A 24,621-nucleotide genomic window follows, 5' to 3' on the forward strand; every position below is an offset into this window, starting at 1 on the left:
AGGGAAGGAGGAAAGAAAGAAGGAGGGTAGGAGGGTGGGAGAGAGAGGGAAAGGGGAGGGAGGGGGGAAGGAAGGAAGGGAAGAAGAGAGGGAGGACAGCGGGAGGGAGGGAAAGAGAGGAGGGAAGGAAGGAGGGAGGGAGGACAAGCCTATGGTGGGCTGCAGAGTTGTTTTTGGTTTTTGTTTTTTCCATTCCTCCCAGTGTCCTCCAGAGAACTCCTCCTTTTTAAAAATTACATTTCTTCACTTATTTGGGGGACGGGCGGTGGGCGGGTTCTACATGCCATGGCACACATGTGGGTGACAGGGGACAACTTGTTGGAGAATGAGTATGTTCACTTTTTACTCCTTGTGAGTCCTGGGGCTGGAACTCAGTCAGGCTTGGCAGCAGGCACCTTTACCTGTCGAACCATTTCGCTTGTCCATTGCTTTTTTTTTTTTTTTTTTTTTTAGCTAGTCTTACTATATAACTGTTACTCACAGAGATCTGCCAGCCTCTGCCTCCCGAGTGAGCCGCCACGCCCGGCTCCAGTGCTTTTCCTATAACAGAATGTCCTCAACAATCAGCCTCCTGGACCGGCCTTGGCCGCAAAATGTGGACAGGGGGCTTCGCTAAGTTGCCGAGTGCACTCGAGTGGTCTAGGCGACCTCAAGAGCATCATATTTTTTTTTCCTTTCTCAATTCTGCATGCACAGCCCTCTTGGAAGGCTCGGCTACACGTCTTTCCTCCCGGCACCTGGAACCGGCGGTGACGCGATAAGCTCGCCGGGACCGGCTCCGCCCCGCCAGTAGCCGGTTCCACCCTAAACGCAAGTGCCAGGCAGCCCCCGGCGCCTCCCCGATTGAGAACTACAAGTCCCGCCACCCCTCGCGCTCATTCTCCCTCCTTTCCCGCGTTGATTGTAGGTAGGATCGGAGTGCCTCCCATTGGTCTGTCCTTTCTGTCAGTCACCTGGGAGTCTAGAGAGGCGGGGCAGAGCTGAAGATCCGGATCCGGAGCGGCTGAAAGGCGGAAGTGGAGGCCGGAGCCTGGGACACCGCCGGGGGGGAGAGGAGCCCAGTCTGTGGGAGCCCCGGCCCAAGTAACGCTGCTGCCCCGGAGCTGCGGTGAGTGTGCCTATCCCAGGGCCAGTGTCTCGCATGCGTGGAAGCTTCCCTGGGGTCCTCTTTCCTCCTGCTCAACCTTAGCTTAGGGGGATACTGACCCCTCCCCCGACCCGTAGCCCCCTCTCAGGGGCTCCCCAGGGCGTCGGGCCAAAGGGGGAGCTCCTCTTTCCTTCGCTTACCTGTCCTTTGGGAGCCTTTGGGAGTCCTTTAAGGCTCTCCTCTGGCCTGTCCAGTCCAGTTATGGGAGAGAAGGACCCCAAGTTCCTCTCCCCACCCTCTCAGCTTTTAGAATCAAAGAGTCTTTGCCAGGTGTGAAGGAACCTGTCTCTCTCCCCTTTTAGGGGTGGCGGGGAGTGCTGTCTCTCCTGATTTTCCTTTCCTGTGTCCAACCTCCCCCCCAAAATCCCCACCCCCAAACAAGAATAACAACACACACAAAAAAAAAAAAAAATAGTTGTTCCCTGCAGCCCTGAAAGAATTTTTGTCTCGGTTTCCTTTAGGCTGTGCGGGGATAGGGGGTGTCTGGATGAGAATGTTCTACACGCTGTGTTTGCGCTCTCACAGTCCCTTACTTCCTCCCGAGCCTATGAGGACCTCAGCAGAGTTTGAATTCTGGGTCACTTAGAAGGAATCCGCGGCCCTCTCCTTGTGCTATTCATTATGCCCCCAGCCCTTAAGTTCTCTCAGTGTGTGTCCGTCTTCCTGCCTCTAAAGAATTTAGCTGAGCTTTGCTCAATCCTAGCGACAGATCACAGATCAGGGAGGATCTGCCCATTCATTATCTTCTTTCTCCCCTCCTCCTTCCCCCTGCTTCAGGCTCAGCCCTGTCCTTCCAGAGCATGTGAGCGGTTTCCTTAGAGGGAGTAGGAGACTAACTGTGAGGATTGTGGAACTGAGGGATCATCTCTCTTCCACCCCCAGTCACACCTCTACACCTGAGCAACAGGTCCACTGCTCTCCAGTCTCCTCTTAGACATACTACAGAGCAGTTAGCCCCGAGCCCAGTGGCAGCTCTAGTTCTTTTAGGTAAAGGCATTGCTTGTATGTGCCAGAAGGTGCCGGTCCCCCAACCATATTGACACAGGATCCTTGTGTTCTCCTTGGGACTTAAGTGTGTGAAATGGCTGCTGTCCCTGACCAAGCTGGAAGGTTCTTTTGTTATGTGACCAAAGTACAGGTCAGAGACTACCTTCCTGAGGAGTAGCCTGATTTCTGAGGCCACAACTGACCCTTGCTGCCTGCAGTGGAGCAAGAGAGGAAAAGTCATTTAGTCCTTGGGTATTCCTGACCAACTTAAGGCACTGCTTATTACACAAAAGCTAAAAATGTTGCTTTGAGATCTTTCCAGCATACTTCTGTACAGTTGCCAGTGTCCAGTCAGTACAATATTTTAAGCTAACTCTGTGGTGTATTTACTTCGCTTCTTATTGAACAACTCAAACCCCTTCCTTATTTAGGATCAACAGCTAGATGAGTCAGTCTCTCTTTCTCTATCTGTCCTGGCTCATTGGAGAGTGCCTCAGCCAGCCTCCTTTCTCTGAGCTGTTCAGCATTAGCCTCTGCTGGGGAGACCCAGTGAAGTCAGTCTGCTCACAGGGATTGGTTTCTGCTAGACTTACCTTCCAAGGAGTGGCTTGTGCTTCCTGGGGTCCTGGCTGAGGCAGGTGAACCTTCTGATGGGCATATCTGCCATTTGTCTGAACACTGTCTCCCGGCTCTGGCTCTGAAACGCGCTTTTGTGGAGACACTCTCAGTGGAGCAGGAGGCACTAGAGTCCTGCACAGTTCCACAGCCACTTTTGGCTTTCAGAAATTGTAGAGGCCCAGCAGAGAGAAGCCTGTGCCTGCGCTGCTGGGAGAGGGAGGGCACTGATGAGAGGAAGTCCCTCCTCTCTAAGTCTGCGCTTCACCTCCCCTCTTGCCTCTCACACCTACTTGGCCTTTCTGCATGTTCACTCTAGGAGGGGTATAAGAGCAAGTGTTTATAAAATACAAGGCCCCAGCGTTCTTCCCATACCTATTTCTCACAAGTGTCCTGGAGATAGTGGTATTTGGAGATGATTCTTACCTAATCACAGTTAGAAGTGGTCAGGCCCGGTGTTTGGAGCTTGGGTTCAAATGTAATCCAAAAGCAGGGCCCCCTCCTGGTCTGCTGTGCTTGCTAAATGAATGAACATGCAAGGAGAGTGAACAGGGCCGTGAGTTCAGACTTTTAGCCCTCCTCCTCTCCAGCACTTCTTTTATGCTTCCCTCTTTCCCAACATTCTGTCCTCCTTTACCCTCTTCTTTGCTGTGGAAGTCATGACAGTCCTGAGCCTGTACTTTTAGGGGCCTGAGAGTCTGATAATGTCTGTGTGCCATTAATTTCTCCAGAAGACTTAGGATGGCTAGAAAATGAAAGTAAAAGTGACAAACGGGAGGGTCCCACGGGGCAGGCTTGAAGGGTTGTACTTTCTGATTCCCCTTTGATACTGTCTGCTGATTTTGAGACAGAGACTCACTGTTGCGTCCTAGCTCACCTGGAACTGCCTTTGTGGACCAAGCTGGCCTTGAACTCATGGAGGCCCACTTGTATCTGCCTCCCAAGCACTAGGATTAAAGATGTCCACCACTGTGCCCAGCTTCAAACTCACAAATTCAAACTGAGCACCACCAACAAGCATTCCTTAAAAAGAACTTGCATGTACTCATTTATTTTCTGTCTGTTTATGTGGACACACATATGCCACAGCCCACATACAGAAGAGAGAGGACAATTTGTGGGAGTTAACTTCTCTACTTCTACCAGGTGGGTCCTAGGCTCGAACTCAGGTCTTCAGACTTGGTGGCAAGCACCTTTACTTGCTGAGTCATCTCACCAGCCCAGAAAGAACCTTTTTAATGGGCTGAGGATATAGCTCGGTTGGTGAGTACTTGCTTAACACGCCTGAGACCCATCTCTGCATTGTCTAAATCGGGAGGGTAGGCACATCTGTGATTCTAGCACTTGGGAGATGGAGGGAGATGGAAGCAGGAGGATCAGAGTTCAGAGTTGTCCTTGTCTACATAGCATGTTGGAGGCCAGCCTGTGGGCTACATGAGACTGACTCTCTTGGTAACTGTCGCTCAGCAGTTAGAAGGGCATTACAGATAGAAGGCTTATTAGAAGCTTGAGGCTTAAAGTTAGAGAGTTGACTTCCCGTCCTCAGTCCCTTGCTTACCAGTTGGGTGACTTGGGCTCACCAAACCTGTCTCTTCCATAAAATGGGAATACTAGATCTCTTGCAAAGGTAAAGGAGCCAGTCCAGTGCCAAGGCCAGATCAGATCATCACAGAGTGGCCTCCTGTGGGCAGATGAGGTTTTGATGATGTAATGTAATTCATCTCTAGAATTCTGATTCAGTTTTACTGTCAAAAATCTGCTGTGACCACTGGTGTTTAGATGGTGTCACATGCTCCCTCATTTTAGAGTTACTGAGCAGAACTGATACAGGTTGTGGTTCTTTGTAAAGAGTTCCGGGCATGGCAGCTCAAGGCTTTAATGATAGCACTTGGGAGGCAGAGACAGGAGGATCTCTTGAGTTCAAGGCCAGCCTGGACCCTAGTGAGACCCTGACTGAATGAAAAGTGAACAGAAGAAACTATTAAGGCAGTCACCATAATTGTCCCATTTGTTTGGTTTTGTTTTGTCTTGTTTTCAAGGCAGGGTTTCTCAGTGTAGCCTTGGCTGTCCTGAAACTCACTCTGTAGACCAAGCTGGGCTTGAACTCACAGAGCTCCTCCTGCCTCTGCCTCCAACTGCAAGGATTAAAGGCTGGTGCCACACTTGACCTGCATCTTCTTGAGCTTTGCTGCCATGTAGCGGGCACTGGTCTGAACTCTGAGCCTACTCCTTTCATCTTTAACACTCTGGAAGGAGGTCTGTGTCACCGTGAGGAGCCCTGCTGTGAGTGGCCGGGCAGGAGTCTGCACATCCCATCATGCAGTACAGCCTCTCTCTAGGCTAAGTGTATACCATTCCCATTGCCTGGAATGCTCACGTCCACCTCACCTGCCTGGAAGTGGCTTCCCCCATTTCCTTCGGAGACTTGACTTGCAACCTGAGGCAGTACCAGCTCCTCTTTACAGGAGCTTGCTTTTCAGTGCTGGCTCCCTGATCTTTCTATCTCAGATACGTGAACACCCCAGGCCACAGACCTCGTCACATTGTAGGCCCCTCATTGCAGCTGCTAAAAGAAAAAGCATACAGACGTGGAACTCTGCCCTGAAGTACCTGCCTACCTGTTTTCTTAACACACCGGTTCCCAGACTTACAGCTTGGCTAGTTAAAGCTGGGATCTGAACTGAGCCCCAGCTCATTCCAAGCCTGAACCCTATCTTCAGCTGTTCAGACAGGTAGCAGAGCAAACAGTTGAGTAGAATGGTTGCTACTGGGCAGATACTGCAGATCAGGTAGGGTACAAACCAATTCCCATAGAGTAGAGCTTTCCAAATCTCCTTTTCCTGTGAAGGCTTTAGTAGGAGAAGTGGGTGTGGCTCTGACTGGCTAGAGTGCCCCCCACCTGCTTCTGCAGGGTGAGTAAATGTCCTGGATAGCAGGACAGAATAGTCTGCACTTTCTGCAGTTGTGAGTGATGAGGCAATACCCACCCAGGCAGCAGCGATCAGTGAAGTGAATTTTACTCTGGTCACTGGGTGCAATTTTGCATATCTGCAGAGTGACATTGGTCCTAAGCTCTAGCAGTTCTGGGGTTATAGCTCAGTAGTAGTGTGCTTGCCTTGCATTTTCAAGGCTCTGGTTCTATTCCTTCACACCAAAAGAAAACAAAAAGCCAGGGTGAGGGCAGCCCTCCTTCCCATCAGCATCCTACTGCTGTGGCCTTTAAACTCCCTGCTCCTGTCTAGCTGTTGGGTGCGCTTTCTCTTACCTGCAGTTTGTCTTACTTCCACCATCCCCTCTTAGGGGTTTAACCTGCTCCTTCTCACATTAAACTCATCTTCAAAAGCCTGAGTTGATAATACTAGCAGGCCTCAACTCTCTTCTTATCTCAGGATGAGCTACTCCCAGTCCCCTCCTCTGCCCCCTGATTTTTCTTTGAACTTTTCAGAATATTCTTAGAGAAATTATGAGGATAGTACAGAGTTCCTCACAAGCCCCAGACCATGTTCCCCTGTGAGTGTTGATGCATGAAAGTTCGTGCCCTATCCATAATTCTGTGGACCACACCTGAATGTCCTGTTTCTGCTGCACTTGTCATATCTCCCCAGTCTGCTGTGGGTGGGTAGCTTCAGCCTGCACTTGTTTTCAGTGACCTTGATGTTCTCGAGGTCAGCAGCCAGCTAGTTTATGGGATGCTGACATTTTTTCTCCTGAGTAGAGTGGGGTTAGGAGTGGTAGGGGTTAGGGAGGGAGACTCAAATGGGAAGTGCCATTTTGTTCCGCTTTATGAAGACGCACATAATCAAGTGTGATTTACCACCACCACTGTCGGCCTGACCACAGGCTCGGGTAGTGCTTGTGAGGTCCACCATAAAGCCGTCCCCTGCTTCATTTGTTCTCAGCAGAATGTCATATGTAGTCCACGCTGAAGAGTGGCAGCCCCCTTTGGAGGGCGGAGTAGCTGCATGACTTAGGAAGGCCCTTTATGCAAGCTATCTGATTATTCTCTCATTTATTTAGTTATTCATCTGTCGCTATTGGCTCACAGGTACTTAACTTTTACACTTTAGTTTGTGATGTGTTTCTTCCTCACATTGTCTTTAACCATAGGCTACCTTTGACCTACCCCTGTCATTGTAAGATTTTTCTAATTTTGTTTTTGGAGCATTTCCTTACTTTTTGGCACAAGATGCTCTTTGTGTATTTCCTGCCTGGGCCCTGGAATCTGCTGCCTTTCCAACGCCTGTTTAGCAAACATTTTCTCTCCAGTGCCCTGATCTGGAGTTCAAGTTGTCCCTTTTGGTGGTGGTCGGCGCTCTCCCCAGCTGGGTGAGGTGGCAGAGTAGCACATGGTGAGGATCCCCTCCAGCCCTGGCGCCTGGTTCTTGCAGTAGGTTGCTGCCCTCTGTTCACCAGCTCATGGTCCCCATCTGCCCGATGCTGCACCTGAGCTAACAGTGATCACATTTGGTCTTACCCTGGAGTCTACTTTCGGGCTGTGGAGAGGCACTGGATGTAATCATTCTCTGGTTGGGGTATTGAGTTCTCCAGCCTAACCTTCCTGAACTCTGGGCTGAAAGTCCACGTGAAATCCCAGGTGGTCTAGTCACACCTCTTTTGCTGCCATTCATAAACAGACCTCTCATTTGGGAAGACTTGTACTGTAGCCTTTGTGGCTCTAGGCAGGCTCAAAGCAGACTATCACTTGGAGCTGTGATCCTGAATCATTGACTAGCTTAAATCCTCCTGTTGCACATTCACCCTCTGAAATATGTAACTTGAGCCCTGAGCCAGCCCTTTGCCTCTATTCATAGGTCTGTGTGTGTACCCTTCAGGTAGCTCTGTCAGAAGCATTTCAGGCTTGAGGAGGCTGTGGGTGGCCTGCCTCACCCTGGCTGCTCTCCTAGTCATCACATTGCTCTCCGAGCTGTTCAGACTCTGTGGCCACGAAGGATGCCAATTTGCAAACCTCTAGCATTTGCAGCCTGATTTTTAAAAGGAACTCCACTCTGGTTTTGTCATCAGCTGCCCTGTTCTTGCCCCCTCCCTCCTGCAGCTGAATCACTTCTTCCCTTTCCTGAGAGAGGCTATGAAATGGAAGCAAGGTCCTCAAGATGCTTTGTATCACAGGACCTTTAATGTTTATTTATTTACTTGCTTATTATTTAACTTAATGAAGCTGAGTCAGGATTTGTTAAAAGTATTTTCATATAGACTTTAAGCATGAGGACTAAAACACACCCCAGAGTGTGTGTGAGCTTCTTGAAGAAGAGTCGCCCTTTTTCGTTGTTTTTGAAGGGGTTGTGATTGGTCTTGGTGGGGGAAGATTTATAGGATGGTGATGGTTTAGTCAATGGCATCGTGATTATCTCCAGAGAATTCAAAGTTGGGCTGTTGACAATGCATCATGAGTCTTCTAGGAAAGGAGCCCGTGTTCCGGTAATCTAGAGAAAGGCTTCCTCTTTCAAATGGAGGGCATCGGAGGATGTTGTCCAGGGAAGCTAGGGTGAAAGGTATCTGGGCATGGAGTGGGGGGTGGGAGTTGAGGCTCTACTTGCTTCATGGAGGTGGGGGGTCCTTCAGGTGGGACTTGCCCTGGCCTACTTGAGTTGCTGGAGCTCACTCTCTTATGCATCATCCTTCCAGCAGCCCTGGATGAGGGTGCTAGTCTTTCCCTCTCAAAGGCTCAGGGATATGTTCAGGGTCACAGCAAAGGCTAACCTAAGTGATGGCCACGGGACTTGCCATTTGTCTGACTTACCCCCACTGTGAGGGATGTGAGGGAGTCCTTTCAAGGGAAGTTGCTTTCTCTCAGCTGTCCTGGAGTGCTCTTGCAGCGGGGTCCAAGTCATCTGGAATATGGCTGTGGGTGTGAGCTCTAGGGTGCCCACATCTATTTGTCGGACTTAGCCAGCCTGACCTGCATCACATAGTCACCGTATTTATGACCCCTTACCCTGCGCTAGGCTCAAGCTTCAAATACAAGAAAACTACAGTACAGCCTTTTGGAGTTCTCTATCACGGTCCCTTTTATCTGTGGCAGTGCTTTGGGTTTTCTTGCCTTCTCCTCCTCAAACATTCAGGCTCCCAGGTTCTCTAGCCTCTTCTCATCTGCAGTAGTCTCTGTAGAATGTGGGGCTGTGGAAGCAGAGATGTGGTTAATTTATTGAAACTTGTTTGGACCTCTTTATTGTCTGATTGGATCCCTTCTTCAGCTGACACCATTATGTATTCTGTTCAGCAAAAATTAAGAAAGAAAAGTTTGTCTGAAATACTTTTCTCTGGTTTCCAAGAGCCACTGTCCCCCAGATCGCCCCACGAGAACTTTGACCTTGTTCTTGTTAGCTAGGCAGCTTATGACCAGTGTGCATGTGGTGTCTGGGCAGGAGGAATTTGGCTCACTCAGTCTGATACCCCCTGCCCTCCCCTTAGATACCACCTCTGCTTGCTGCTTGGGAGCTGAGGGTGAAACAAAGAAGGTAGTGATTTAAGCTCGTTTTCTTCTGCTGGTTGTTTGTGAAGACAGGAAGGGTTTGTGCGAAGTGTCCATTGGTGTGAGTGCCTTACAGCACAGGTGCTGCTGATCCTGACTTGAGCAGTGGTTCTTGGAGTCCTGCTGGGTCGGAACAGCAGAAGTAGCAGCTGTCCTGGCTCACACTCCTGGCCCCTGTGGAGCCCTTCCTGAGACAGACAGGGAGACAAGCCCTGCATTGATGAGATTCCAGTGAGTAACAGCCTAAGTAAGTGTATAACTACACAAACCAGACACAGGAAACCAGCATGGTGGTGCACACCGGTGATCCCAGTTCTTGGGAGGTCGAGGCAGGAGGATTCCAAGCTCCAGGTCTGCGAAACTCTATCTCTAAAAAAAAAAAAAAAGAAAACATACAAAAACAAACAAAAATCTCAACTCCCCCAAACCAATTTAGAATTAGATACAGAGTAATAAGGTACTGGGCCAATAGGAACCTCACATCCGTCTTACCTGCCATCCAGAAAGCCTGTGCTCCATGCTGCAGGTTGAGCTACTAGTTACCTGTCTTACCATCCTGCCTAGCACAGGATGGTAAGCCATCATTCGACTACAGCCTCACCTCGCCGTTCCTGCGCTGAACGTGTGTATAGGTTTATGCTGCAGAAGGGGCCACATTTCAAGTTGAACTTTGTCTTGGGGCTGGCCCAATTTCATTCAGGGATGTTGAATCACTAGACAGGATGACCCTTGCCAGTTCAGCTCTAGGCAGCCAGCCTGTGTGTTGGCTCACAGGACCAGTGACTGAAACTCTTCTAGTTCCCCATCAGTCATGGAGTCCTCCTTGGCCTTTACATACTGTTGTAGGTGGTTATTAATATTTACTAGTGGTTTATCTTCTGGTAAAGCTTGCTGTTAATCTTAAACAGCTGTATAATCAAATCACCACACAGAGACTGGGTTTTTAGTTAACCTAGAACACAATGCTGGGCAATATTTACTCCCTCCTAAACCTCCAAGCCCTCAGTTTCCTAACATTTAGATTTCCCACATTATACTTGCTTTTTGTGAAATCTTAGATCTGGTTCATGCTCCATGTCCTCCAAGCTCTCTCCTCCAGCTCTGCTCTCCTCGCTCTCCTCTTGCCCCTTCTCCTCCCACTCTTTCCTGCTCTGTAGTTCCTCCCCTCTTTCCTGTCCTCTGGCTCCTCCCATTGCACAACATTGTATCTAGTTGCTTTATTTTGTCCTGTTTACACAAGAGTTGAGACAGGATGCTTATAATGAGTATCACAATGCAATATCTGGATTGAAACCAGAGAGTTGGGGGTGGGGAAATCAGCATTTGAATTAACAAGGGTAAGGCCTATACATTTTAAAAGAACATTATACCAACAACATACTTTGCGTCTTTTCCTCCCTGTGGGTGCAGGAAGACAAGGGAACTTCACTGGAGGTTTCTTTCTTTGCCTGAAAGTTAGCTCTGACCGTGTTTCCCTGTGGCCTCGAGGAACCCATCTGTGGTAGAGAGCTGAGAAAGCAGCTTGACAGGGAGGGATTTCTTTTCTATATTTTTAATCGTGTGTGTGTATACGTGTGTGCATGTGTGTACCACTCACATGTATACATGTGGCTCATAATGGCTCATTAGCCATTTAAAGGAGTTGGCTTTCTTCTATCCTGTGGGTTCTGGGGACTGAATTCAGTTTGTCAGGCTTGGTGACAAGAACCTTTACCCACTGAGCCATCTTGCCAGTTCTCAGGGAAGTTCTTACTCTTCTTTCTAGGACAGGACTCTGGAAGCTGGGGGTCTGTCTCTCAAGAGATGGCTACAGTCTGACTTGTCTTGGCATCTGTCCTCACTCCTACCCAGCACATGAGGGAAAAGGATTCGGGAGCTCACCATGCTCTTTCCTGGCTGACTCTTGGCAGAATGTTCAGCTTGGCTATCCAGTGGTGTTTCCAGAACCTCTTTTCAGGAGTTGCCAGAGTTGGGGCTCTGAGCTGGCACTTTTAGGGTCTCCATGAGGTTTCACTGTGCATTGAGCTCAGGCAAGTGACATGGGTAGCCTGGGGCAAGTAGGGGGTTCTGTCTGTCCCAGTGGCAGGGAGTCCAGCTGACTCTAAGCACATCTCTAGGCTGCTCGCATGGTTAGAGTTATCTGCTGTCGTTGGTAAAGGAAGCTTCTTCATTTCCTACATCTTCTCCCCTAAGTCAGCTGCTTAATGGCTTTCCATTAAAGTCCTCAGAGCCCCACCTGGGCGGTAGAGTGCCTGGCTCTGGAGCTGAGCTTTTTGCTCTGCTGATGAGACATGGCCCCGAACACTGCAGTACCAGAGTCCTGCCACCCTATCCAGTTCCCCTCTCCCGACCCCCAGACTCTGCAGATAGCCTGGGCTGGTGGGTCTATCGAGTATCATACTACTGTCACCTCTTCCTCCTCATCAGAAAGTGCTGGCTTCCTGCTTTGAGGAATATTTAAAGCTTCACAAGTCTCTAGCCATAGTTAAGTCTACGCAGTATTGGTGTTCTGAATCTTTTCACTATGTAACCCTGAAACTTGAAATGTAGATGAGGCTGGACTCAAATTTACAGAAATCCACACACTTCTGCCTTCCAAGTGCTAGGATTAAAGGTGTATGCTCACCATATTTCTAAGCTTTAGCGTTTCATTGTATTATGGAAATTCTATACCATAAGTATTTTGTTTTTTAACGTGTAATTTTTTTTAAGATTTATTATTTATACAGTGTTCTGCCTACATGCCAGAAGAGGGCACCAGATCTCAGTATAGATGGTTGTGAGCCACCATCTGGTTGCTGGGAATTGAATTCAAGACCTTTGGAAGAGCAGCCAGTGCTTTTAACCTCTGAGCTATCTCTCCAGCCCGGACATTTCATTTTATGTTTATTTTATTGTTGTAGTGCTGTTGACAGAACCCAAGGCCTTGTGCATGGCAGGCAAGCACTCTACCACTGAGCTATGGCCCCAGTTAACTTGTAACTTTCAGATACAAAGTTTAGGTACTTAGTTAATTTTAGGAATCTAAAGTAAACAACTAGCTAAAATTTTAACTAATTTTAAAAAGTGTTTCTTTGCTAAAAGCCATTATTTTTTTTTTGAAGCATTTTATGGGGTATCAAGATGGCTCAACAAGTAGGAGCACTTGTTACCAAGTCTGATGGCCTGAGTTCAGTTCCCAGAACCCACACAGTGGAAGGAGAGAAGTTCTATTCTGGAAGTTGTTTTCCGACCTCTACATACATTCAGTGACATATGCACATATACACACACACACACACACACACACATCCATTATAAGTATAAACTACACATTAAAAACCATCTCCTGCCAGGTGGTGGTGGCACACACCATTAATCCCAGCACTCAGGAGGCAGAGACACTTATGTCTCTGTGAGTTCGAAGCTAGTCTGGTCTACAGATCGAGTTCCAGGAGAATACAGAGAAATTCTGTAAGGGCAATACAGAGAAATTCTGTCTCAGGAAAAAAAGAAAAAAAAAAAATAGAAAAACCAACTCCTTGTTATCCTTCGTAGATGTGACTATGTTTATAATCTTGGTATTTCTTTCGTGGGAGCCTTTCCTAAGTCATGGGTTTGAGCTCCACTGTCACCCTGCTGTGTGTCCCTAGGCAGGTCCCCACACCTTACCTCTGTAATTGACGTAGTTAGGATTAAGGTTATATGGCCCTTTAAGCCAAAGATTCAAGAGTTGTTTAAGTAGCTAGCCTATCATTTAATTAGCATGCAACTTGGAACCTTACCTTCCTTTTACTTCTGTGTTGGATATCGTGTGTTTATTTAACCTTTACAGCAACCCAGTGCAATTAGCATTAAATAATACGTTTTGTAGATAAGGAACTAAAGCAGAGAATGACCACTTGTATGACTTGGCCAAGGTCATAGAGCTAACCAGCTGACCAATGCTGGAGCCAGTTCCCCTCTCTGAGCACTGACCTGATCATGCTGAGGTTGGGGAGGGGACAGGGGATTCCAGAGAGCTGCCATTGCCTCTGGCTCTTCAGCCTGGAGGTCCTGCCAGACTGTCCTGGGCTCCAGTGTGCCATAGCAGTGGTTTCCCTGGGAGGATCCACTGTGCCCTTAAGACTTTGGGTCAGTCACCACCTCAGCACCCTGAGGCCATCCTTGGCTCTGTTTGGCTTTTTTTTTTTTTTTTTTTTTTTTTTAATATCTGTCCCCTTAGCCTTTATCTTTTTATCTCTCAGGCTCAGGCCCCTGCATCCTTCTCTTAAACCAACAAGTTTCAGGAGGCAACTGTGTCTTCTCAAGCTCAACCAAACTCAGCTCTTGCTTTTTCTCCCAGAGTAAAGGATAGCTGAAGTCTCTGCTAGACCACCTCCCTGGAGCTCTGGGCAGGGCCACTTGGTTGTCAGTGCCGTTCCCACCCCCCTCACCCAGCCGCTAACCTTAAGTGACTGCATCTCCACCCTGAGGCCCACAGTCTGGTTTCTCTAATCTGCTCCCTATTCAGGCCGTGCTCACTTGCAGCTAGAGGAAGTCTCTAAAACAAACAGGAAGCACCAGAGACACCCACCAGCTGGAATTGCTAGACCTTTTACCAGGAGGGACAGCAGCATGAAGCCGGTGTATGGATTAGAGAAGCCCGAACATTTCTCACAGGGACTGAGGAGGGACAACGTTGCCACAGCTCTTGATGTCTGAGGGCTTCCATTTAGTAAAGTGAGGCTCCCACCCTGGCTTGATGGTCTGTGCACAGTGTGGATCTGTGTGCCTTCCCTTATCAGCTGTAGTTCTGGTGTTTAGTCAGCTACTTCTTCTGTTTGTTTATTGGAGACGGGGTCTCACTGTGTAGTCCTAGCTGGCCTCTGACTCACAGGTCTCCTCCTGCCTCTGCCGCACAGTGCTGGGAAGAAAGACATGCTCCACTGTTACCCACTGGGGACTTTATAAAGCCTCAAGTTCTGGACACTACTCTAAAGATTCTGACGAGAAAAGTGGCCACGGATCTGCAGCCCCCAAGTAATGGGAGGAACAGCAGCTTGATCTCCCTTTTTCTTGTCCACTCTTGGCCTGGGCACAGAGCTGGCGTGTCCAGGGTCCTGGGACTTCTGCCCTTTTGTGTGTGCTATGGGAAAAGGCATACTGATTAGGGTGCCTTTAAGTCCTCTGTTCTTGGTGGTCTGTGAATGAACCAGGGTTCTTATTTGGAGGGTTGGGAAGTGGGCCTTGGGAGTCTTTTGCTATGGGCCTGTAGCTCTACTGTTGCCAGACACCAGGGAAAAAAAGATTGTTGCCTCGTCCTGTCTCCAACAGGCAACTTTGATACTCTTAAGGAGGATTTGATTTTTCATTCTAGACAGCTTAGACTTATTCTGTTACTTGCTCTAAAATATGGAATATCTTTGCTATTAGTTCAGGAAGAATTACACACACGTATATCAACACATACATACACCACACACACACACACACACACACACAGCACATATACACATAACCACACACACACCCCAAAAGGCAAGACAGCTCAGTACATGAAATCATTTACTTTTACCACATGCCAACAGTACAAGTTATGTTTTTGTTTTTTTGTTTTTGTTTTTTTTAGTCTTCGGAGGAGAAGGTGTAAGCCTTCCTGGGAACCTGGGTGTGACCTTCACCTGTTTCAGACATGGTCTTATCTCTGCATTACTTCATGACAGAAATTGTCTTGCTTAGTATTTTATTGGCTGAAAGGGCCAGACACTTCTGCTCATGTGATTCCTTCTTGGGGCCAGGAAAACCACGAGGCAGCAGACTGTAAAAAGTGCAGTGAGCACCTGCTCAGGTGTTTCTGGAGGCGGAACCAGTGATCAGGAAGGACATGTCAGCAGGCAGTTTAGGCCAGCTGAGTAGAACTTGTCTCTGTGGACTAGGGAAGCCAGGGCCTGCTTACCTGTCTCTGTGGAAAAGATGTTGCACACTGCACAGACATAGGCATTAACCCTGTGCACCCAGCATTCATTGTCCTGGTTTGACTTAGCTCAGTTGGCTTGTGTAAACTAACCCAGAAGTGGGAGGAGACAGTCTGCACTCATGCCACCCAGTCTATGCTCCTTTGCTTCATGCTAGCTGCTGTATCCCTGGTTGAGTTTCAGTGGTACCTCCAGATACCATGGCTGGCTCTGTTCTGAGCCTGGATGAGCACTCTAACCAGCCACACCGATGGCTTCCACATACAGAGAGGTTGAGAATTGCTAGGTGAGAATTTATTTGCTCCCCTTCTGGCTTTAAAAATAATAATAATAATTACATTTTGTCTGGGCAGATTTGTTAGGGATGAGGCTCCCTCTCAGCTTGTAGGTGAGGGTATGCCCATGCCAGTGGTTGTCTCTCCTCCACAACTGCTTTGTTTTCTTGCAGCTAGACTCTTGCTTGTCTCTTCCCTTGTCCCATGCCCTTATTCTTCTTTTGTGCTGAATTTTTTTGCCCTATGTCATGTGCACTCAGGGTAATCACCAACCTGTAATTCCATTGTATATCAGGGTCACTTTTGCCAGAACCAGATCTTGCTGAGCCTGCAAAACTGCTGCAGCCACCTAAAACCAAACACCAAGGGTGGGTGTGGCCCTCATTGTTCTACTCCAGCTGGGAGAATAGCCTGATAACAAACGGGCTGGTTTGTAGGAACCCAGGTTGTATCCTGGCTCTGTCACGTGTATACTAGGTGGCCTGGAGCAGGGCACCTAATGCTATCAAGTTATGTCTGTAAAAGTGGAAAGTTATGTTAAAGCTCAAAAGAGATAGTCGTGCAACCTCTCCACGAATGCTAGCTGTCTTTCAGAATGGTTTCCTGAGGTAAGCACTCTGAGTTCCTAGAACACACATGGGCATTTTGAGGAAGCCCTCCTGATGAAACTGCACAGGCCTTGTCTTCGCTGTCTAGGGTGAATGAGAAAGCATCTTACCTATGGCATCTCTAGATGCCATTTCTGGTTAGTAATCAAATTGAACACACCCCCCTTCCTTCCTTGTACTTTTGGGGAAGAGGTAGTCCCCATTTCAACACTTTTTTTCCTTTGGTTCTGCCCAGAAAGGAAACCGTTGTTCCTGGTTAGTGAATCACTCTTCCTGAGGCTCACTTTTTAAATGAGTTGCTGGGAGATCCTGGATGTGGAGAAGGATTTGAGGCCGAACAAAGCAGGCTCTTTGCTTCTTGTGGGGCACAGAGCACTGGCTTCCCACAGGAGCTCTGTTCATCACACTCCTGCCCTTGACTGTAGGGGATACACTCCTCCTGATCGGGGCAGCTGAGCTCTCTCCTGTGCATGTTCTGCTCTCTTTTGGTATATGTGTTCTTTATCCTCTTGTACAGGTCGGAAACTTCCAAAAAGTTTGAGCCTCTGAAGCTGAGTGGTAAATTCTGGGCTGGAACACCAGCTGCTAGGGGTGTAGGTCTCAGTGTCTCATGTTTGCCTCCATCCCTGCCCTCCCCCTTAAGCTTTCTTTGTGTCACCCACTGCCTCTGCCAGTAGAGAATGGAAGCGAGGTCTCTATTTAAAAGGGAGAGTTGGCAGCAGAAACTGGGAGCAGAGCTCGAGCTTCAGAGCATGTTTGTTTTTCTGTGTGGTTTGTTTTTTAATGTGTGTGAGACTCTGGCCTGTCCAAAATGAGATTGGGGAAGGAGACTGAGGATGTGCAAGGGAACATTGCTCTGATTCTGGAACACATAGTTCAGCATCAGAAAGCCAAGAAAGGCATTTCATTCCTCTGTGTGGTACAAGCCTGGTCATTCTGATAACAACTCACACTGGCTAGGCCTTGGTCTCTGAGTGCCCATAAGCACCTTATCTGAGGAGCTGGCTGCCAGGACTTTGCTGTGCCTTCACCCACCTCCCCACACACTCCACTCTCTGTGGAGAGCAGGCTGTGGTCCTAGCATAAGACCACAGGCTTATTGTTTGTTGACCTAAATCCTAGTGTCTTCTTGGGCCCTTTTTATTTGGGGTGGGGAGGGAGGAGTCCAAAGAGCCTGTTGACTCATGCAGTTCTCTCCTGGATTTTGTTAAGTGAATGTATGCATTTGAGAGAGGGAAGTCCTAGTGCTTGCTCAGGATCTATGAACCTAAAACTGGAGAGCCGCTTTGCTCTTCACCACTCTGCAAGTTGCAGATCCAGGAGAGGTGTCTGTAGTTCAGTCTAGTGAAGACTTATGCTCAATCCTGCAGGGAGGGTTGGGAATTCAAGGGCAAGAACAATCACCCAGGTCATCAGGGAGGGTACCTCTGATAGTCTCACTCTAACCCCCTACTTCTGATTTCTCCCCTGCAGTTGGAGGCCTCCCTCCCCATCAAGTGCCTCTTTGCATAGCACCGCCCGGCCCCACCTCACTGGTACTACTGCAGAGCATCGTGCCATGGCGGGTCGGGGAGGTGCAGCACGACCCAATGGACCAGCTGCTGGCAACAAGATCTGTCAGTTTAAGCTGGTCCTCTTGGGGGAGTCTGCAGTGGGCAAATCCAGCCTAGTCCTTCGCTTTGTCAAGGGACAGTTCCACGAGTACCAGGAGAGCACAATTGGAGGTGAGTAGCCCAGGAGTGTTGGGAAGGCCTAAGGAGCCCAGAGGAGAGGGACCACTGTTGTGCAGAGACTAAATCTGTCTGGCCCCAGAGCACCTTTTGATCAGTGGGCCCTGGAATTGAGTCTAGCCCTCAGTCTTCATGCTTCATTCCCAAAAGCAAGAGTTCTAATAATCATCTAGGGATTGAAAACTGGCTTCCTCCTCTGTTCCAGCCTCTTTATTATTTCTGTGGCTGTGACAACCGCTTCCAATGATGTGGCATCACGGAGGGCTGGCTGTAGTTTGGGGGGGGTGTCTTTTCTTTTTTACTTTCTCTCCTGCAGGGTAGTATGTGTGTCCTGTTCTCTCTGGGGCTCAGAAGGTGCCACTGACACCCTGTTGGTCAGCATTTAGGATGTGATTAAGACTCTGAACTCAGCCTCTCGCATCTGTAGTCAGTGTGAACCTCGAGAGGCCAGGGCCACCCTTGGACTTGAGTCATCCTTCTCGCTCTCTTGGTTGGTAGGAGGTTTCTAGGCAGCTGGAAACAGAATTGGCCATGTCAGCAGTCTTTTAGCTGCCTCCTCAGCACTGTCAGGAGCTCTAGAGGGGGAAGTGAGGTGGCGCCCAGGCTCCTCAGTGGGCTGGGAGGTGGGGGTGGGACGACAAGGAAAAGAGCTTCCCACAGAGCTGTCATAATCCTTTGCTGGGTCTAGTGTGGGGGGGGAACCCTACCTGTCTGTCCCAGCTCCAGGGATTCTCCTTGAAAGCATGTTTGCCTCAGTGCCCTGTGTTCCCATCTCAGGTAGTGTCTGTATTCAAACCACAGGCTGGCCATTCAGGAATGATTCTGGGTCACAGTGGGGATGGTGGCTAGTTTGGAGCGCCTGGAGGTGGCAGGGGTGGTTGGGGAGCCAGCCATCCAGCCTGGCACTTTGACAATATATATTTCCCAGTGAGAATGCCTTCCCGAAACTGAAGGTCACAGTCACCCCTGAGCTGAAGTGCATTTGTGAAAGGCAGCAGAAGGAAGGCTAGGGGGAATTGAGGGCTCAGCATAAGGGTTCCCCCAGGCCTCCCTTCTCTGGCCCTTGCTGTGCTTTGCAGGGTACCTCAAGTGCAGGCCCTTCCCAGACAACACACGAGTGCAGGCCCCACCTGCCCTGCGTGGACAGGCTTCTACTTGCCAGAACCAAACAGAATAAATCAAGGTGCTTTCCAGTTCTTTCTTGCCTAATGACCCCGCCTTTTCTCTTACAGCGGCTTTCCTCACACAGACTGTCTGCTTAGACGATACAACGGTCAAGTTTGAGATCTGGGACACAGCTGGACAGGAGCGATATCACAGCCTGGCCCCAATGTACTATCGGGGTGCCCAAGCAGCCATTGTGGTCTACGACATCACCAACACAGTAAAGATTTCCCTTCTTTTCTCCTTGCCCTTCGTGTCTGTAAATCCCCAAGAATTGGGTTACAGAAACCTCATTTCAGACCTCTGTGCCTTCTGTTCCCGAGTGGGATATGGGCAGATTCTCTGTTGTTTGGGGGCTCTCACATGAAAATCCTCAGGATTGAAGTCCCAGATGCCTTATGGCTGTGCCAGTTTGTGCTTGCTAGTGAGTGGCCCTGAGTCGAATGTCTCATCTTCCCTTTGACGCTTTGATCGTCTCTCCTCAGGATACATTTGCACGGGCTAAGAATTGGGTGAAGGAGTTACAGCGGCAGGCCAGCCCCAACATCGTGATTGCACTCGCAGGTAACAAGGCAGACCTGGCCAGCAAGAGAGCCGTGGAGTTCCAGGTGAGGAGATGACAGAAGCTGGGGAAGGGGGAACCGGCTCTGAGGAAGGCCTCCCTAGACTGCTTGGGCCGTGTAAAGTGGCAGGTGGCGGCAGCTCTCCTCTGCTGCCCGCTCATGACTCAAGCACAGGTCACAAAGGAACTGTCTTCGTGGAGCTCTTGGTGTTGTTGGGGGGGAGTGGATAGGTGACACTCTGCACGTTCGCCTTATAAACCGAATGGACTGAAACAGTACTTCTCCAGGCAGTGCAAGCATGTAGTGAAATTTGAATAGCCCAAGAAGGTGTAAAGAGTGAGTTTGGTCTCTCTAGTCTGAGAAGCCCAGCCTCTCTTATCCAGAATTCCCATTTAGTCTGAGAAGCCCAGCCTCTCTTATCCAGAATTCCCAGGCTGTTTTTTTCTTTCTAAAAATGTACATGTTTAGCCTGGCAGTGGTGATGCACACTTTTAATCCCAGCACTTGGAGGCAGAGGCAGGCGAGTCTCTGTGAGTTTGAGGCCAGTGTGGTCTACAGAGTGAGTTCCAGGAAAGCCAGGGCTACACAGAGAAACCCTATCTTGAAAAGACAAAAAGAAACAAAAAGTACACATTTATGAATCCTTTTCTTTACAAAGTGGCTGGGAGCATGCTGTGTACCACATGTACTGTATGTTACAGCGTCACATGTTTGTGGAGTAGGTGGGGAGAATCTCATATGACATGTAGCCCAGGCCGCTGGCCGTGAACTCGGAACTCCGTGTTTCTGCCTCCCAAGTGCTGGGATCACAGCGGTGAGAACCTCTCCGCACCCTGCAGTTCATGTTTCACCAGCTCCTCACTGATGGCCTCCTAAGCTATGTGTAACCGCCGAGGACTAGGAACAGTGCTGCAGGCAGCATCCTTTTGTCTGGATGTGCAAATGTATGTGCAGGATATCTTTGTAGAAGGATCTCTTGCCTAGTGATGCTGAAGAGAAGTAGGCAGAGAGGACCTAGGGAAGCCACTGAATAAGAATCTGGCAGTATTTGTGAACTGAGAGCTGCACCTCGTGAGTGTGGGCCAGGTGATGTTGCTGTTTTGGGGAAACCCAGAACAGGGAAGCCCCAAGCCTGAAGCCCTGCATTTGCCCAATCTCTGTTTTATAAGGACAGAGACCAAGGAAGATTTTATCCTGTGCCCTAGCCCCTGCCATCCACCAACATTCCTCTCCCACCCTCTTCTTCCTCACATGCCTGACTCAGGAAGCACAAGCCTATGCAGATGACAACAGTTTGCTGTTCATGGAGACATCCGCGAAGACTGCAATGAACGTGAATGAAATTTTCATGGCAATAGGTAAATTGCCCTTCCCCTGTCTTTCCCCTGAGCAGAGAAGAACGTGTGTGCTGGTTTCAGTGGGATTATGAGGTACCTCCCTGAACAGAATTTCCACCATTTTAAATGGATAAAATTGTTGTCTAGCTGACTCAGATGCCAAAGTTTATAACACCTGGGCCAGAGTCTCCATGTTACACTCTGCCCATATCAGAGCCTTCCATGGCCATCCCTTCCCCCATAGGACCTCGGGAGTCGTTCTGCCTAGGTTCAAATCCTGGCAATGCTGCTGTCACTCTGGTTTGGGGCAAATTCTTAACCTCTCTGCTTCAGTTTCCAGAGACACACAGTGCACCTGGCACACAAACCCTCCAGTACTCTGGTTGTCATTGATTAGGGGAGAGTGTTAGTTAGGGTGGACCCACAGTGTGTTTCCCCTTCTCTCTCAAACAGCCAAGAAGCTTCCCAAGAATGAGCCCCAGAATGCAGCTGGTGCTCCAGGGCGGAACAGAGGTGTGGACCTGCAGGAGAGCAACCCAGCCAGCCGGAGCCAGTGCTGCAGCAACTGAGCCCCCACCTGCCAGTGCCCCACTCCTCCACCAGAACGACCCGACTGGGATCCACTCTAACCAATCGCACTTAACGACTCGGGCCACCACTGGGGGCAGGGGAAGGGTCCATCATGAATCCTCCGCATAACTTTGATCCTAGGCTGGAGGGAGTTATTCCACCTGCACCTTTCTGTACAAATACTAATTCAATTTTAAGTCTTAAGTCACTTTTTTAATATATATGATCTTCTGCTCTTCCCAGTTCCCTCTCTTCTGCTCTCCCACTTGCCCTTTGCTGTTAGTAGCCGAGCTCCCGTGCCCCTCATTTGTGGGGACAGGGGTGGAGCGGTTGCCCTGCCCTTCCTTCTTGCTGGAGAGCAGACTCGGCAAGAATGCCCACATCTTACCTTGCTGGGAGAGCTCTCGGCCTGGGGCAGTGAGCAGGCCCTGGGCTGGGGAAGGGACAGGCAGCTCTTCCCTCGGCTAGCTGTCATCAGGCTGCAGCCCCCTCCCCACCTAACTCCCAGCTGGGAGAGAAACCGCAGCATTACTGAAGCATCATTGTGACAGCCACACACCCTATGGCCCAGGACCCCTCCACCCTCGGTCACCCTGACCTCTGGCTCTGAGCCCTGTTCTGACCAAATCACGATGATGAGTATTTGGGGGTGGGTGGGTAAGGGGGGAGTGGGAGGGGATGGAACCAACTTTTTCTGTATTTTGTATTGTATGTTTTCTTCAACATGTAACCAATCAGTATCTTGTCAATATAGTCAGCCGATCGATCGACCTCACACTTGTCTTCCTCGTCTTTCTCCAGCGGTTTATCAGACCATGCATATCCTCTCTATTTCTCCTGAAGTTAATTTAAAATGAATCATCCAATCTGATTAAATGGCCCTGTCCCCTGTGTGTGAGAGGATGCTGGTGGTCATGGTAACCAAAAGAAAGAGGCCCTGCTGTTGGCTGCTCTGGTGTAGGAGGACAGTACTCAAACCTGGAGCTGACAGCTGGCTCCCCTCGGCTTGCATTAAAGGCTGTGCACCCTGTATTTGAGGATTGTTGGTGTATTTGAAATGACCTGAGGGTTTTCTTGGTAGGACTGCGTTAGGACCCTGAGACCCATCTTTCTGCCTCTCCCTGATGAGGAACACTGAGGGTGAGTCACTAGGCCAGTGCTGCAGCCCCCCGTGCCAGGTTCAGCATTGTCCATCCAGGCTCAAGACCACCTACTGACTGATTATGAACATGGGCAGCACCTGCAGCCTCTGTTGCTCCCTGCTGGAGTTGTTGCTGTTGGCTGTGTCCACAAGCCCCTCCAGTTTATCTCGGAGCCCCTAGTTACTGGTGCACTGCCACCTCAAGATGCCTCCCCTGGCCACTCCCCTCCCTCCATCCCAAGGAAAAAACCGCCAACGGACTCTTAATGCTGCTGCACATCTCGGTTTATTGGGTCAGGGTAGGTTGGCGCCCTTAGAGCTCCCGGTTCCTAAGCCTCGGGGCCTGACCTATTTGGGCTTCCGAGGGATGGAGCGACTTGTTTTGACCGCGGACCCACAGATAGCCAGAGGGCGTCAGGCTACACGTCATGGCTGCTGGATCTAAGTTCGCTGGGAGTTGCATTTTCCGGTGCACCTTATGCTCTAGGCGGTAGCTGCCCCTGACCGGGTCATTCGACTCCTGTAGCCGCTCACCGGTCACCATCAGGTTCTGACCGTCCACTCGCACCACCAACTCCTCCGGAGTGAAGCCATGGGCGGCCACCTTCATCTGGAAACTTTGTTCGGTGTGGTCATCGCCCTGCACCGCCGCCAGATCATCCCTGAGCAGCCGCACCGGTAGGGTGTCCACTTGATTTCCTTCAGCGAAGAACGCGCTGGGACATCGGGACGCCACCCGGTTCTCCCCCCGTTCTTGTTGCCCGGTGGAGAAACTGCTCCCTACCCGCTGCATCCGAGATAGCAACTGCTGCCAGAGGGCACGAGGGCTCCCAGAATTCTCTGGGTATCTGCGTAGAGGCAGGGCCCGCCCACTCTTCCCATCCGGAGGGGCAAGTGCTCAAGTCGGCTCCCTGCGTCGGTCTCTGAAAGCGGCAGGTTGTTAGTGACTTAGTTTCCCACTGCTGCTTTTGTCCGGGACCTGCTCTTCCCTGGGTCCTTCCCTTACTTACGTGAGGGCAGGAGGCTGTGAAGGAACTGGAGCACCCTGAATATGCGGGATTTCAACCTCCATCTCCGAAGGGATTGGGCAACAGGGTTAAAGAGGTCTGCCCTGTCCTGCCCTGGGCTACGCTGACCTCCTAAGAATGAGGCTTGGGGCAAGGAAGATTGTTCCATTGACTGAGACAGAAGAGGAGCAGGGCCTTCCTGGTCTTCCAGAAAGAAGTCTCTCCCTGACCTTTCACAGTCCTGAACTAACACTCGGGTGGGAAGAAACTGGTTATTTCTATGTTTTTTGTTTTTGTTTTTTTAACTCCCCTAAGGGGTAGGCAGGGGAAAGATGGAGATAAGAGGGAAAGAAAGGAATAAAGTGAGGGATCTTTGCTCCAGCTTTAAGGCTGGGTAAGTCCTATTTGCCTAGTCATAGAACAAAACCGCCCCCCCCCCCCATATCTGCAGTGTGGGCTAGCAATGTCTCCGGTTCTTTAATTCGCTCATTTGCCAATCTCAGCTCCTCTCTACTCCTTTCTCTTTTCCCCTCCATCCCCTCCCCCTTTCTCTCTCACACACACACCAGCCTCAGCAGCATGGCCCACTACTCTGTGTTCTTTTGAAAATAAACTGTTTCTGCTTAACCGCAATCTAAAGTACAGAAAAAGCCGAATGTCAAAGTTAATCCATCTGTGTCAACATCACACAAAAGCAAATGTAGAATTAATGTTACATTTCATCTCTATTGTAGCTGCACTTGTGAGATGGCAGCCACTTTGGAGCAGGCTTTTGTACTGCGGGAGCCAAGCTCAGATCCAGGCCTGTTCTTCCACCTATGGACTTTAAAAAGAGCACAGCCCACAAAGCTTTCACACTGCCAGTGTTTTGGGTTGCCCCTTGCCTCCAAGAGGACAGTAATTGTAACTATCCCAGATGTATTTAAAAAGACTAGTACGAAGTAGTGGTCAACCTAGGATGCTCAATCGATCGACGCTTGGTTGTCTGGAACCGAGAAACGGGGCAGACAAGTCTGGAAGGCCAAGGCATAGAAAGCGGCAAGTTAAGACT

At 49.6% G+C, this 24,621-nt stretch overlaps 2 protein-coding genes across 2 annotated transcripts; one reads left to right on the forward strand and one right to left on the reverse strand.

The window, feature by feature from the left end:
- The first annotated feature begins 952 nt into the window (after positions 1-952).
- On the forward strand, positions 953-22,454 carry Rab5c (RAB5C, member RAS oncogene family). The gene is made up of 6 exons (XM_021641179.2): positions 953-1,108; positions 17,532-17,782; positions 19,021-19,172; positions 19,438-19,560; positions 20,780-20,873; positions 21,306-22,454. Exons 2-6 carry the CDS (start codon positions 17,617-17,619, stop codon positions 21,419-21,421), a joined length of 651 nt encoding a protein of 216 aa, XP_021496854.1. The 5' UTR covers positions 953-1,108; positions 17,532-17,616; the 3' UTR covers positions 21,422-22,454.
- Positions 22,455-22,830: 376 nt separating this feature from the next.
- Positions 22,831-23,444, reverse strand: Hspb9 (heat shock protein family B (small) member 9). The gene has a single exon (XM_021641202.2). It carries the CDS (start codon positions 23,354-23,356, stop codon positions 22,877-22,879), a length of 480 nt encoding a protein of 159 aa, XP_021496877.2. The 5' UTR covers positions 23,357-23,444; the 3' UTR covers positions 22,831-22,876.
- Positions 23,445-24,621: the final 1,177 nt, after the last annotated feature.

Source organism: Meriones unguiculatus, chromosome 7 (assembly GCF_030254825.1).
Source record: "Meriones unguiculatus strain TT.TT164.6M chromosome 7, Bangor_MerUng_6.1, whole genome shotgun sequence".
NCBI lineage: Eukaryota > Metazoa > Chordata > Mammalia > Rodentia > Muridae > Meriones > Meriones unguiculatus.